At 54.2% G+C, this 15,000-nt stretch overlaps 1 protein-coding gene across 1 annotated transcript in view; it reads left to right on the top strand.

Moving 5' to 3' along the window:
• The window catches only part of LOC142470270 (uncharacterized), an 89,067-nt gene that overhangs the window by 72,945 nt on the left and 1,122 nt on the right, over window positions 1-15,000 (top strand). The window contains exon 24 of the mRNA XM_075577211.1: window positions 2,938-3,168. Within this exon, the coding sequence (XP_075433326.1) occupies window positions 2,938-3,168 (231 nt within the window). The remainder of the gene's footprint in view (window positions 1-2,937; window positions 3,169-15,000) is intronic.

The raw sequence follows: 15,000 nt of genomic DNA, 5'->3' as shown, positions 1-15,000 counted from the left end.
ACGAGACCATGCCAGGACACAAGATGCAAAACCTGCGCAATGCTCCACACAGCGGGCACAAACAAATACCACACAGGAATCTGGAGTACAAAATCAGAGGAAGGTTCACCTGTTCCTCCAGCAATGTTGTGTACCTCATCATGTGCATGAAATGCCCAGGGGGCTGCTACTACATAGGTGAGACAGGACAGGGGCTAAACAAGAGAATGAATCTGCATCACTACAGCATCACACGCGGAACAAGAGACAGTCCTGTCGGCGAATATTTCTCTGACTCTGGCCATAAGATGAACCATCCGAAGGTGGCCATACTCAAAGGTAATCTTAGAACACCGAAAGAGAGACGGTTGCATGAATATAAATTTATGCAACTGTTCGGGACACTTAGCGGTGGCCTAAACCGAGACCGAAGTTTTATGAGTCACTACTGACACAAGAGAACTCTCTTCCCATGAGTGCTAAAGGCCATGTCTATACATACTGAGCAATATCTATGCACACACAGCTGTCTCCTAAACATACAAATACTCTATGTAATTCCATCCCTATATACCAATAGGGACCACATAGTATCTACACACACTTTTAGTGATGCAACACCCTCTTACATTTCCACACCTACCCACACCTTTGGTATACACTCCCACTCCACACACACCTTTTGTAAAGTGCTGTATACATTTTATATTACACACACACACACACACACACACACTCTCTCTTACATCACTAACATTCAGGGACAATTTAACACATCAAGTCATAAATCGCATACTGCACAGGGGGGAGGGATAGGTTTCAGTCACAGATAACATTCTTATATGCACTGTTTTTAAGTTAAACCTTGCCTGCTTTATTCACTGTAACATCGCCGGAAGAAGAGATCAGTGAATCTCGAAAGCTCGCACAAATAAAAGCATTTAGTTAGCCACAGAACGGTATCGTCTATTCCAGACCTGCACAACACGCGGCCCGCGGGCTGCATGCGGCCCGCCGGCACTCGCTGTGCGGCCCGCGGCGGCGGCTGCTGTCCTCCTCCCGAGCCCCCTTTCCCTGCCCCCGCGAGCCGAGCCCGCTCTCCCTGCCCCCGCGATCCGAGCCCGCTCTCCCTGCCCCCGCGAGCCGAGCCCGCTCTCCCTGCCCCCGCGAGCCGAGCCCGCTCTCCCTGCCCCCGCGAGCCGAGCCCGCTCTCCCTGCCCCCGCGAGCCGAGCCCGCTCTCCCTGCCCCCGCGAGCCGAGCCCGCTCTCCCTGCCCCCGCGAGCCGAGCCCGCTCTCCCTGCCCCCGCGAGCCGAGCCCGCTCTCCCTGCCCCCGCGAGCCGAGCCCGCTCTCCCTGCCCCCGCGAGCCGAGCCCGCTCTCCCTGCCCCCGCGAGTCGAGCCCGCTCTCCCTGCCCCCGCGAGTCGAGCCCGCTCTCCCTGCCCCCGCGAGCCGAGCCCGCTCTCCCTGCCCCCGCGAGCCGAGCCCCCTCTCCCTGCCCCCGCGAGCCGAGCCCGCTCTCCCCTTCCTCCCCGGGAGAGCCGAGCCCGCTCTCCCTCCTCCCGCGAGCCGAGCCCACTCTCCCCTTCCTCCCCGGGGGAGCCGAGCCCGCTCTCAAGTGCGGCACTTCCGGTGCCCGCTGCTTGCGAGCGAGCGCAGTGCAGTCCCGCCGTGATCGGAGGCGAGGAGGTGATGTTATGTGCAGGGGGATATGTGCAAGGGGAGAAGGGGGGGTGATGTGCAAGGGGAGGAGAGGGGGTTGATGTGCAAGGGGAGGTGGGGTTGATGTGCAAGGGGGGGGGGTTGATGTGCAAGGGGGGGGGTTGATGTGCAAGGGGGGGGTTGATGTGCAAGGGGGGGTTGATGTGCAAGGGGGGGTGATGTGAAGGGGGGGTGATGTGCAGGGGGGGTGATGTGAGGTGCAGGGGAGGTGATGTGAAGGGGGGGTGATGTGCAGGGGCGGTGATGTGAAGGAGGGGTGATGTGCAGGAGGGGTGATGTGCAGGAGGGGTGATGTGCAGGGGGGTGATGTGAAGGGGGGGTGATGTGAGGTGCAGGGGGTGATGTGCAGGGGGGGTGATGTGCAGGAGGGGTGATTGGAGGTGCACGGGGGGTGATTGGAGGTGCACTGGGGTGATTGGAGGTGCACGGGGGGAGAATGATGTGAGGTGCAGGGGGGAGAAGGATGTGAGGTGCAGGGGGGGTGGGATGTGTGTGGTGTGCAGCGGGGTATTGTGTGTTTGATATGGAGGGGGAGTATTATGTGTGTGGGTGAGGGGGAGAGATGGGTGTATGAGAGATAGATGGGGAGTATCGCATAGGTTGATAGTGAGGGGTTCTGGGAGAGATATGAGGATGATGTTGAGGGGTGCTGGGGGAGATATATGAGGATGATGATGATGAGAGGTGCTGGAGGAGAGATGATGATGATTTTACCCGTGCGGCCCAATTTTTTTTTCCTTGGAGCAGTTCGGCCCTTCTCGCTTAACGAGTTGTGCAGGCCTGGTCTATTCTTTTTTGATTTTATATATATATATCTCCAACCACAAGTCTGATGAATGAGACTGTATGGAAGCTCCCAGGGCTGACCAAAATGGTGTTTTTTGTATCGGACTAGGCCATACACTTTTTGATTATCTACTTGCAGTGTTGTGACTCATTCATCACACACACACACACAATGTGTGACATGTATGCGGTGCCTAAGGGGTCAAAATTTTGGAACACTGGGGTTTGTGTGTGTGTGTATATCTATATATCTCTAGATCATATAGATAGATATGGACGCATATACATTTATTAACATTTGGTATCTGTGTATATATCTGTAGATGTATGTATGTGTTAGTATATTCAAGATATATGTACACAGGTGTTCAGCTATACTAATATACACAGGCAGTTGCAGAATGGGACAGACAGATACAGTGTTCTGAGTCTGCTCTGCATGTCTCTGCAGGTGGCAGAGCGGGATGTGCGTCTCTCTGCTCTACGGGGGGATCTGCTGCTTCTGCAACAGGAGTTGGACAGTAAATGTTCTGATTTAGAGAGTGGTGAGGAAGCCATCGATCACTTGACCCAGGAACTGCAAGCCACACAAACCGACCTGTGTGCAAGCCGTGAGCACGCTTTGCAGAGTGCTGAGATCCTGCAGACACTGCGAGAGCACACAGCTAGGCTGCAGGACCAGGTAAGTGCATTTGTTTTGCGCATGCGGGTGTGCTCGCTCAGTATCTTGTGATATTAGTAAGCGTGCAAGGTTCCTTTCTAATCTGTAAGCATACAGGTAAGCTCACAAAGGATCCTGAGATTTATGTAATCGTGCTCACACAGGATCCTGTGATTTATGTAAGCGAGGAGGCGTGCTCACACAGGATCCTGGGATTTATGTAAGTGTGGAGGCATGCTCACACAGGATCTTGGGATTTATGTAAGTGTGGAGGCGTGCTCACACAGGATCCTGTGATTTATGTAAGTGAGGAGGCTTGCTCACACAAGGGTCCTGGGATTTATGTAAGTGTGGAGGCGTGCTCACACAGGGTCCTGGGATTTATGTAAGTGTGGAGGCGTGCTCACACAGGGCCTGGGATTTATGTAAGTGTGGAGGCGTGCTCACACAGGATCCTGGGATTTATGTAAGCGAGGAGGCGTGCTCACACAGGATCTTGGGATTTATGTAAGTGTGGAGGCGTGCTCACACAGGATCCTGTGATTTATGTAAGTGTGGAGGCGTGCTCACACAGGGCCTGGGATTTATGTAAGTGTGGAGGCGTGCTCACACAGGATCCTGTGATTTATGTAAGTGTGGAGGCGTGCTCACACAGGATCCTGTGATTTATGTAAGTGTGGAGGCGTGCTCACACAGGGTCCTGGGATTTATGTAAGTGTGGAGGCGTGCTCACACAGGATCTTGGGATTTATGTAAGTGTGGAGGCGTGCTCACACAGGATCCTGTGATTTATGTAAGTGAGGAGGCGTGCTCACACAGGGTCCTGGGATTTATGTAAGTGTGGAGGCGTGCTCACACAGGATCCTGGGATTTATGTAAGTGTGGAGGCGTGCTCACACAGGATCCTGGGATTTATGTAAGTGAGGAGGCGTGCTCACACAGGATCCTGGGATTTATGTAAGTGAGGAGGCGTGCTCACACAGGATCCTGGGATTTATGTAAGTGTGGAGGCGTGCTCACACAGGGCCTGGGATTTATGTAAGCGAGGAGGCGTGCTCACACAGGGCCTGGGATTTATGTAAGTGAGGAGGCGTGCTCACACAGGGTCCTGGGATTTATGTAAGTGTGCAGGCGTGCTCACACAGGGCCTGGGATTTATGTAAGTGTGGAGGCGTGCTCACACAGGGCCTGGGATTTATGTAAGTGAGGAGGCGTGCTCACACAGGGTCCTGGGATTTATGTAAGTGTGGAGGCGTGCTCACACAGGATCCTGGGATTTATGTAAGTGAGGAGGCGTGCTCACACAGGATCCTGGGATTTATGTAAGTGAGGAGGCGTGCTCACACAGGGTCCTGGGATTTATGTAAGTGTGGAGGCGTGCTCACACAGGGCCTGGGATTTATGTAAGTGAGGAGGAGTGCTCACACAGGGTCCTGGGATTTATGTAAGTGTGGAGGCGTGCTCACACAGGGTCCTGGGATTTATGTAAGTGTGGAGGCGTGCTCACACAGGGTCCTGGGATTTATGTAAGTGTGGAGGCGTGCTCACACAGGGCCCTGGGATTTATGTACGCGTGGAGGCGTGCTCACACAGGATCCTGGGATTTATGTAAGTGTGGAGGCGTGCTCACACAGGGCCCTGGGATTTATGTAAGTGTGGAGGCGTGCTCACACAGGGTCCTGGGATTTATGTAAGTGTGGAGGCGTGCTCACACAGGGCCCTGGGATTTATGTAAGTGTGGAGGCGTGCTCACACAGGATCCTGGGATTTATGTAAGTGTGGAGGCGTGCTCACACAGGGTCCTGGGATTTATGTAAGTGTGGAGGCGTGCTCACACAGGGCCTGGGATTTATGTAAGTGTGGAGGCGTGCTCACACAGGGTCCTGGGATTTATGTAAGTGTGGAGGCGTGCTCACACAGGGTCCTGGGATTTATGTAAGTGTGGAGGCGTGCTCACACAGGGCCCTGGGATTTATGTACGCGTGGAGGCGTGCTCACACAGGGTCCTGGGATTTATGTACGCGTGGAGGCATGCTCACACAGGGCCTGGGATTTATGTAAGTGTGGAGGCGTGCTCACACAGGGTCCTGGGATTTATGTAAGTGTGGAGGCGTGCTCACACAGGGTCCTGGGATTTATGTAAGTGTGGAGGCGTGCTCACACAGGGCCCTGGGATTTATGTACGCGAGGAGGCGTGCTCACACAGGATCCTGGGATTTATGTAAGTGTGGAGGCGTGCTCACACAGGGCCCTGGGATTTATGTAAGTGTGGAGGCGTGCTCACACAGGGTCCTGGGATTTATGTAAGTGTGGAGGCGTGCTCACACAGGGCCCTGGGATTTATGTAAGTGTGGAGGCGTGCTCACACAGGATCCTGGGATTTATGTAAGTGTGGAGGCGTGCTCACACAGGGTCCTGGGATTTATGTAAGTGTGGAGGCGTGCTCACACAGGGCCTGGGATTTATGTAAGTGTGGAGGCGTGCTCACACAGGGTCCTGGGATTTATGTAAGTGTGGAGGCGTGCTCACACAGGGTCCTGGGATTTATGTAAGTGTGGAGGCGTGCTCACACAGGGCCCTGGGATTTATGTACGCGTGGAGGCGTGCTCACACAGGGTCCTGGGATTTATGTACGCGTGGAGGCATGCTCACACAGGGCCTGGGATTTATGTAAGTGTGGAGGCGTGCTCACACAGGATCCTGGGATTTATGTAAGCGAGGAGGCGTGCTCACACAGGATCCTGGGATTTATGTAAGTGAGGAGGCGTGCTCACACAGGGCCTGGGATTTATGTAAGCGAGGAGGCGTGCTCACACAGGATCCTGGAATTTATGTAAGTGAGGAGGCGTGCTCACACAGGGCCCTGGGATTTATGTAAGTGAGGAGGCGTGCTCACACAGGGCCTGGGATTTATGTAAGTGTGGAGGCGTGCTCACACAGGGCCTGGGATTTATGTAAGTGAGGAGGCGTGCTCACACAGGGTCCTGGGATTTATGTAAGTGTGGAGGCGTGCTCACACAGGGCCCTGGGATTTATGTAAGTGAGGAGGCGTGCTCACACAGGGTCCTGGGATTTATGTAAGTGTGGAGGCGTGCTCACACAGGGTCCTGGGATTTATGTAAGTGAGGAGGCGTGCTCACACAGGGCCTGGGATTTATGTAAGTGTGGAGGCGTGCTCACACAGGGTCCTGGGATTTATGTAAGTGTGGAGGCGTGCTCACACAGGGTCCTGGGATTTATGTAAGTGTGGAGGCGTGCTCACACAGGGCCCTGGGATTTATGTACGCGTGGAGGCGTGCTCACACAGGGTCCTGGGATTTATGTACGCGTGGAGGCATGCTCACACAGGGCCTGGGATTTATGTAAGTGTGGAGGCGTGCTCACACAGGGTCCTGGGATTTATGTAAGTGTGGAGGCGTGCTCACACAGGGTCCTGGGATTTATGTAAGTGTGGAGGCGTGCTCACACAGGGCCCTGGGATTTATGTACGCGAGGAGGCGTGCTCACACAGGATCCTGGGATTTATGTAAGTGTGGAGGCGTGCTCACACAGGGCCCTGGGATTTATGTAAGTGTGGAGGCGTGCTCACACAGGGTCCTGGGATTTATGTAAGTGTGGAGGCGTGCTCACACAGGGCCCTGGGATTTATGTAAGTGTGGAGGCGTGCTCACACAGGATCCTGGGATTTATGTAAGTGTGGAGGCGTGCTCACACAGGGTCCTGGGATTTATGTAAGTGTGGAGGCGTGCTCACACAGGGCCTGGGATTTATGTAAGTGTGGAGGCGTGCTCACACAGGGTCCTGGGATTTATGTAAGTGTGGAGGCGTGCTCACACAGGGTCCTGGGATTTATGTAAGTGTGGAGGCGTGCTCACACAGGGCCCTGGGATTTATGTACGCGTGGAGGCGTGCTCACACAGGGTCCTGGGATTTATGTACGCGTGGAGGCATGCTCACACAGGGCCTGGGATTTATGTAAGTGTGGAGGCGTGCTCACACAGGATCCTGGGATTTATGTAAGCGAGGAGGCGTGCTCACACAGGATCCTGGGATTTATGTAAGTGAGGAGGCGTGCTCACACAGGGCCTGGGATTTATGTAAGCGAGGAGGCGTGCTCACACAGGATCCTGGAATTTATGTAAGTGAGGAGGCGTGCTCACACAGGGCCCTGGGATTTATGTAAGTGAGGAGGCGTGCTCACACAGGGCCTGGGATTTATGTAAGTGTGGAGGCGTGCTCACACAGGGCCTGGGATTTATGTAAGTGTGGAGGCGTGCTCACACAGGATCCTGGGATTTATGTAAGCGAGGAGGCGTGCTCACACAGGGTCCTGGGATTTATGTAAGCGAGGAGGCGTGCTCACACAGGATCCTGGGATTTATGTAAGTGAGGAGGCGTGCTCACACAGGATCCTGGGATTTATGTAAGTGAGGAGGCGTGCTCACACAGGGTCCTGGGATTTATGTAAGTGTGGAGGCGTGCTCACACAGGGCCCTGGGATTTATGTAAGTGAGGAGGCGTGCTCACACAGGATCCTGGGATTTATGTAAGTGTGTAGGCGTGCTCACACAGGGTCCTGGGATTTATGTAAGTGTGGAGGCGTGCTCACACAGGGCCCTGGGATTTATGTAAGTGAGGAGGCGTGCTCACACAGGATCCTGGGATTTATGTAAGTGAGGAGGCGTGCTCACACAGGATCCTGGGATTTATGTAAGTGTGGAGGCGTGCTCACACAGGGCCTGGGATTTATGTAAGTGAGGAGGCGTGCTCACACAGGGCCTGGGATTTATGTAAGTGAGGAGGCGTGCTCACACAGGATCCTGAGATTTATGTAAGTGTGGAGGCGTGCTCACACAGGGCCCTGGGATTTATGTAAGTGTGGAGGCGTGCTCACACAGGGCCTGGGATTTATGTAAGTGTGGAGGCGTGCTCACACAGGGCCCTGGGATTTATGTAAGTGTGGAGGCGTGCTCACACAGGGCCCTGGGATTTATGTAAGTGTGGAGGCGTGCTCACACAGGGCCTGGGATTTATGTAAGTGAGGAGGCGTGCTCACACAGGGCCTGGGATTTATGTAAGCGTGGAGGCGTGCTCACACAGGGTCCTGGGATTTATGTAAGTGTGGAGGCGTGCTCACACAGGATCCTGGAATTTATGTAAGTGAGGAGGCGTGCTCACACAGGGCCTGGGATTTATGTAAGTGAGGAGGCGTGCTCACACAGGGTCCTGGGATTTATGTAAGTGTGGAGGCGTGCTCACACAGGGCCTGGGATTTATGTAAGTGAGGAGGCGTGCTCACACAGGGCCTGGGATTTATGTAAGTGAGGAGGCGTGCTCACACAGGGCCTGGGATTTATGTAAGCGAGGAGGAGTGCTCACACAGGATCCTGGAATTTATGTAAGTGAGGAGGCGTGCTCACACAGGGTCCTGGGATTTATGTAAGCGAGGAGGCGTGCTCACACAGGGCCTGGGATTTATGTAAGTGAGGAGGCGTGCTCACACAGGGCCTGGGATTTATGTAAGCGAGGAGGCGTGCTCACACAGGATCCTGGGATTTATGTAAGTGAGGAGGCGTGCTCACACAGGATCCTGGGATTTATGTAAGTGAGGAGGCGTGCTCACACAGGATCCTGGGATTTATGTAAGTGAGGAGGCGTGCTCACACAGGGCCTGGGATTTATGTAAGTGAGGAGGCGTGCTCACACAGGGCCTGGGATTTATGTAAGTGTGGAGGCGTGCTCACACAGGATCCTGGGATTTATGTACGCGTGGAGGCGTGCTCACACAGGATCCTGGGATTTATGTAAGTGTGGAGGCGTGCTCACACAGGGCCTGGGATTTATGTAAGTGTGGAGGCGTGCTCACACAGGGTCTGGGATTTATGTAAGCGAGGAGGCGTGCTCACACAGGGTCCTGGGATTTATGTAAGTGAGGAGGCGTGCTCACACAGGATCCTGTGATTTATGTAAGCGTGGAGGCGTGCTCACACAGGGCCTGGGATTTATGTAAGTGAGGAGGCGTGCTCACACAGGGCCTGGGATTTATGTAAGTGAGGAGGCGTGCTCACACAGGGCCTGGGATTTATGTAAGTGTGGAGGCGTGCTCACACAGGATCCTGGGATTTATGTAAGTGAGGAAGCGTGCTCACACAGGGTCCTGGGATTTATGTAAGTGAGGAGGCGTGCTCACACAGGGTCCTGGGATTTATGTAAGTGTGGAGGCGTGCTCACACAGGGCCTGGGATTTATGTAAGTGTGGAGGCGTGCTCACACAGGGCCTGGGATTTATGTAAGTGAGGAGGCGTGCTCACACAGGGTCCTGGGATTTATGTAAGTGAGGAGGCGTGCTCACACAGGGCCCTGGGATTTATGTAAGTGTGGAGGCGTGCTCACACAGGGCCCTGGGATTTATGTAAGTGAGGAGGCGTGCTCACACAGGGCCCTGGGATTTATGTAAGTGTGGAGGCGTGCTCACACAGGGCCTGGGATATATGTAAGTGTGGAGGCATGCTCACACAGGGCCTGGGATTTATGTAAGTGAGGAGGCGTGCTCACACAGGGCCTGGGATTTATGTAAGTGTGGAGGCGTGCTCACACAGGGTCCTGGGATTTATGTAAGTGTGGAGGCGTGCTCACACAGGGCCTGGGATTTATGTAAGCGAGGAGGCGTGCTCACACAGGGTCCTGGGATTTATGTAAGTGTGGAGGCGTGCTCACACAGGGCCTGGGATTTATGTAAGTGTGGAGGCGTGCTCTCACAGGGCCTGGGATTTATGTAAGTGAGGAGGCGTGCTCACACAGGGCCTGGGATTTATGTAAGTGAGGAGGCGTGCTCACACAGGGTCCTGGGATTTATGTAAGTGTGGAGGCGTGCTCACACAGGGTCCTGGGATTTATGTAAGTGTGGAGGCGTGCTCACACAGGGCCTGGGATTTATGTAAGTGAGGAGGCGTGCTCACACAGGGTCCTGGGATTTATGTAAGTGTGGAGGCGTGCTCACACAGGGCCTGGGATTTATGTAAGTGAGGAGGCGTGCTCACACAGGGCCTGGGATTTATGTAAGTGAGGAGGCGTGCTCACACAGGGTCCTGGGATTTATGTAAGTGAGGAGGCGTGCTCACACAGGGCCTGGGATTTATGTAAGTGTGGAGGCGTGCTCACACAGGATCCTGTGATTTATGTAAGTGAGGAGGCGTGCTCACACAGGGCCTGGGATTTATGTAAGTGTGGAGGCGTGCTCACACAGGGTCCTGGGATTTATGTAAGTGTGGAGGCGTGCTCACACAGGGCCCTGGGATTTATGTAAGTGTGGAGGCGTGCTCACACAGGATCCTGGGATTTATGTAAGTGTGGAGGCGTGCTCACACAGGGCCCTGGGATTTATGTAAGTGTGGCGGCGTGCTCACACAGGATCCTGGGATTTATGTAAGTGTGGAGGCGTGCTCACACAGGATCCTGGGATTTATGTAAGCGTGGAGGCGTGCTCACACAGGATCCTGGGATTTATGTAAGTGAGGAGGCGTGCTCACACAGGGCCTGGGATTTATGTAAGTGAGGAGGCGTGCTCACACAGGATCCTGTGATTTATGTAAGTGAGGAGGCGTGCTCACACAGGGCCTGGGATTTATGTAAGCGTGGAGGCGTGCTCACACAGGATCCTGGGATTTATGTAAGTGAGGAGGCGTGCTCACACAGGATCCTGGGATTTATGTAAGTGTGGAGGCGTGCTCACACAGGGCCTGGGATTTATGTAAGTGAGGAGGCGTGCTCACACAGGGTCCTGGGATTTATGTAAGTGTGGAGGCGTGCTCACACAGGGTCCTGGGATTTATGTACGCGTGGAGGCGTGCTCACACAGGATCCTGGGATTTATGTAAGTGTGGAGGCGTGCTCACACAGGGCCTGGGATTTATGTACGCGTGGAGGCGTGCTCACACAGGATCCTGGGATTTATGTAAGTGAAGAGGCGTGCTCACACAGGGTCCTGGGATTTATGTACGCGTGGAGGCGTGCTCACACAGGATCCTGGGATTTATGTAAGTGAGGAGGCGTGCTCACACAGGGCCCTGGGATTTATGTACGCGTGGAGGCGTGCTCACACAGGGCCCTGGGATTTATGTACGCGTGGAGGCGTGCTCACACAGGGCCTGGGATTTATGTACGCGTGGAGGCGTGCTCACACAGGATCCTGGGATTTATGTAAGTGTGGAGGCGTGCTCACACAGGATCCTGGGATTTATGTAAGTGTGGAGGCGTGCTCACACAGGGTCCTGGTATTTATGTAAGTGTGGAGGCGTGCTCACACAGGATCCTTGGATTTATGTAAGTGTGGAGGCGTGCTCACACAGGGTCCTGGGATTTATGTAAGTGTGGAGGCGTGCTCACACAGGATCCTGGGATTTATGTAAGTGTGGAGGCGTGCTCACACAGGGCCTGGGATTTATGTAAGCGTGGAGGCGTGCTCACACAGGGCCTGGGATTTATGTAAGTGTGGAGGCGTGCTCACACAGGATCCTGGGATTTATGTAAGTGTGGAGGCGTGCTCACACAGGGTCCTGGGATTTATGTAAGTGTGGAGGCGTGCTCACACAGGGCCTGGGATTTATGTAAGCGAGGAGGCGTGCTCACACAGGGTCCTGGGATTTATGTAAGTGTGGAGGCGTGCTCACACAGGGTCCTGGGATTTATGTAAGTGTGGAGGCGTGCTCACACAGGATCCTGGGATTTATGTAAGTGTGGAGGCGTGCTCACACAGGGCCTGGGATTTATGTAAGTGTGGAGGCGTGCTCACACAGGGCCTGGGATTTATGTAAGTGTGGAGGCGTGCTCACACAGGGCCTGGGATTTATGTAAGTGAGGAGGCGTGCGCACACAGGGCCTGGGATTTATGTAAGTGTGGAGGCGTGCTCACACAGGGCCTGGGATTTATGTAAGTGAGGAGGCGTGCTCACACAGGGTCCTGGGATTTATGTAAGTGTGGAGGCGTGCTCACACAGGGCCCTGGGATTTATGTAAGTGAGGAGGCGTGCTCACACAGGGTCCTGGGATTTATGTAAGTGTGGAGGCGTGCTCACACAGGGTCCTGGGATTTATGTAAGTGAGGAGGCGTGCTCACACAGGGCCTGGGATTTATGTAAGTGAGGAGGCGTGCTCACACAGGGCCTGGGATTTATGTAAGTGTGGAGGCGTGCTCACACAGGATCCTGGGATTTATGTAAGTGTGGAAGCGTGCTCACACAGGGCCTGGGATTTATGTAAGTGTGGAGGCGTGCTCACACAGGGCCTGGGATTTATGTAAGTGTGGAGGCGTGCTCACACAGGATCCTGGGATTTATGTAAGTGTGGAGGCGTGCTCACACAGGGACCTGGGATTTATGTAAGTGTGGAGGCGTGCTCACACAGGGTCCTGGGATTTATGTAAGTGTGGAGGCGTGCTCACACAGGGTCCTGGGATTTATGTAAGTGAGGAGGCGTGCTCACACAGGGCCCTGGGATTTATGTAAGTGAGGAGGCGTGCTCACACAGGGTCCTGGGATTTATGTAAGTGTGGAGGCGTGCTCACACAGGGTCCTGGGATTTATGTAAGTGTGGAGGCGTGCTCACACAGGGTCCTGGGATTTATGTAAGTGAGGAGGCGTGCTCACACAGGGTCCTGGGATTTATGTAAGTGAGGAGGCGTGCTCACACAGGGTCCTGGGATTTATGTAAGTGAGGAGGCGTGCTCACACAGGATCCTGGGATTTATGTAAGTGTGGAGGCGTGCTCACACAGGGTCCTGGGATTTATGTAAGTGTGGAGGCGTGCTCACACAGGGCCTGGGATTTATGTAAGTGAGGAGGCGTGCTCACACAGGGCCTGGGATTTATGTAAGTGTGGAGGCGTGCTCACACAGGGCCCTGGGATTTATGTAAGTGTGGAGGCGTGCTCACACAGGATCCTGGGATTTATGTAAGTGTGGAGGCGTGCTCACACAGGATCCTGGGATTTATGTAAGTGTGCAGGCGTGCTCACACAGGGTCCTGGGATTTATGTAAGTGTGGAGGCGTGCTCACACAGGGCCCTGGGATTTATGTAAGTGTGGAGGCGTGCTCACACAGGGCCTGGGATTTATGTAAGTGTGGAGGCGTGCTCACACAGGGCCCTGGGATTTATGTAAGTGTGGAGGCGTGCTCACACAGGGTCCTGGGATTTATGTAAGTGAGGAGGCGTGCTCACACAGGGCCCTGGGATTTATGTAAGTGTGGAGGCGTGCTCACACAGGATCCTGGGATTTATGTAAGTGTGAAGGCGTGCTCACACAGGGCCTGGGATTTATGTAAGTGTGGAGGCGTGCTCACACAGGATCCTGGGATTTATGTAAGTGTGGCGGCGTGCTCACACAGGATCCTGGGATTTATGTAAGCGTGGCGGCGTGCTCACACAGGATCCTGGGATTTATGTAAGTGTGGAGGCGTGCTCACACAGGGCCTGGGATTTATGTAAGTGTGGAGGCGTGCTCACACAGGGTCCTGGGATTTATGTAAGTGTGGAGGCGTGCTCACACAGGGCCCTGGGATTTATGTAAGTGTGGAGGCGTGCTCACACAGGATCCTGGGATTTATGTAAGTGTGGAGGCGTGCTCACACAGGGTCCTGGGATTTATGTAAGTGTGGAGGCGTGCTCACACAGGGCCCTGGGATTTATGTAAGTGTGGCGGCGTGCTCACACAGGATCCTGGGATTTATGTAAGCGTGGCGGCGTGCTCACACAGGATCCTGGGATTTATGTAAGTGTGGAGGCGTGCTCACACAGGGCCTGGGATTTATGTAAGTGTGGAGGCGTGCTCACACAGGGCCTGGGATTTATGTAAGTGTGGAGGCGTGCTCACACAGGGTCCTGGGATTTATGTAAGTGTGGAGGCGTGCTCACACAGGGCCCTGGGATTTATGTAAGTGTGGAGGCGTGCTCACACAGGGCCTGGGATTTATGTAAGTGTGGAGGCGTGCTCACACAGGGCCTGGGATTTATGTAAGTGTGGAGGCGTGCTCACACAGGGTCCTGGGAATTATGTAAGTGTGGAGGCGTGCTCACACAGGGTCCTGGGAATTATGTAAGTGTGGAGGCGTGCTCACACAGGGTCCTGGGATTTATGTAAGTGTGGAGGCGTGCTCACACAGGGTCCTGGGAATTATGTAAGTGTGGAGGCGTGCTCACACAGGGTCCTGGGATTTATGTAAGCGTGGCGGCGTGCTCACACAGGGCCTGGGATTTATGTAAGTGTGGAGGCGTGCTCACACAGGGTCCTGGGATTTATGTAAGTGTGGAGGCGTGCTCACACAGGGCCCTGGGATTTATGTAAGTGTGGCGGCGTGCTCACACAGGATCCTGGGATTTATGTAAGCGTGGCGGCGTGCTCACACAGGATCCTGGGATTTATGTAAGTGTGGAGGCGTGCTCACACAGGGCCTGGGATTTATGTAAGTGTGGAGGCGTGCTCACACAGGGCCTGGGATTTATGTAAGTGTGGAGGCGTGCTCACACAGGGCCTGGGATTTATGTAAGTGGAGGCGTGCTCACACAGGGCCTGGGATTTATGTAAGTGTGGAGGCGTGCTCACACAGGGCCTGGGATTTATGTAAGTGAGGAGGCGTGCTCACACAGGGTCCTGGGATTTATGTAAGCGAGGAGGCGTGCTCACACAGGGCCTGGGATTTATGTAAGTGTGGAGGCGTGCTCACACAGGGCCTGGGATTTATGTAAGTGTGGAGGCGTGCTCACACAGGGCCTGGGATTTATGTAAGTGTGGAGGCGTGCTCACACAGGGCCTGGGATTTATGTAAGTGTGGAGGCGTGCTCACACAGGGCCTGGGATTA

Source organism: Ascaphus truei, chromosome 19 (genome assembly GCF_040206685.1).
Source record: "Ascaphus truei isolate aAscTru1 chromosome 19, aAscTru1.hap1, whole genome shotgun sequence".
Classification (NCBI taxonomy): domain Eukaryota; kingdom Metazoa; phylum Chordata; class Amphibia; order Anura; family Ascaphidae; genus Ascaphus; species Ascaphus truei.
This window is presented reverse-complemented; position numbering and strand designations above follow the sequence as displayed.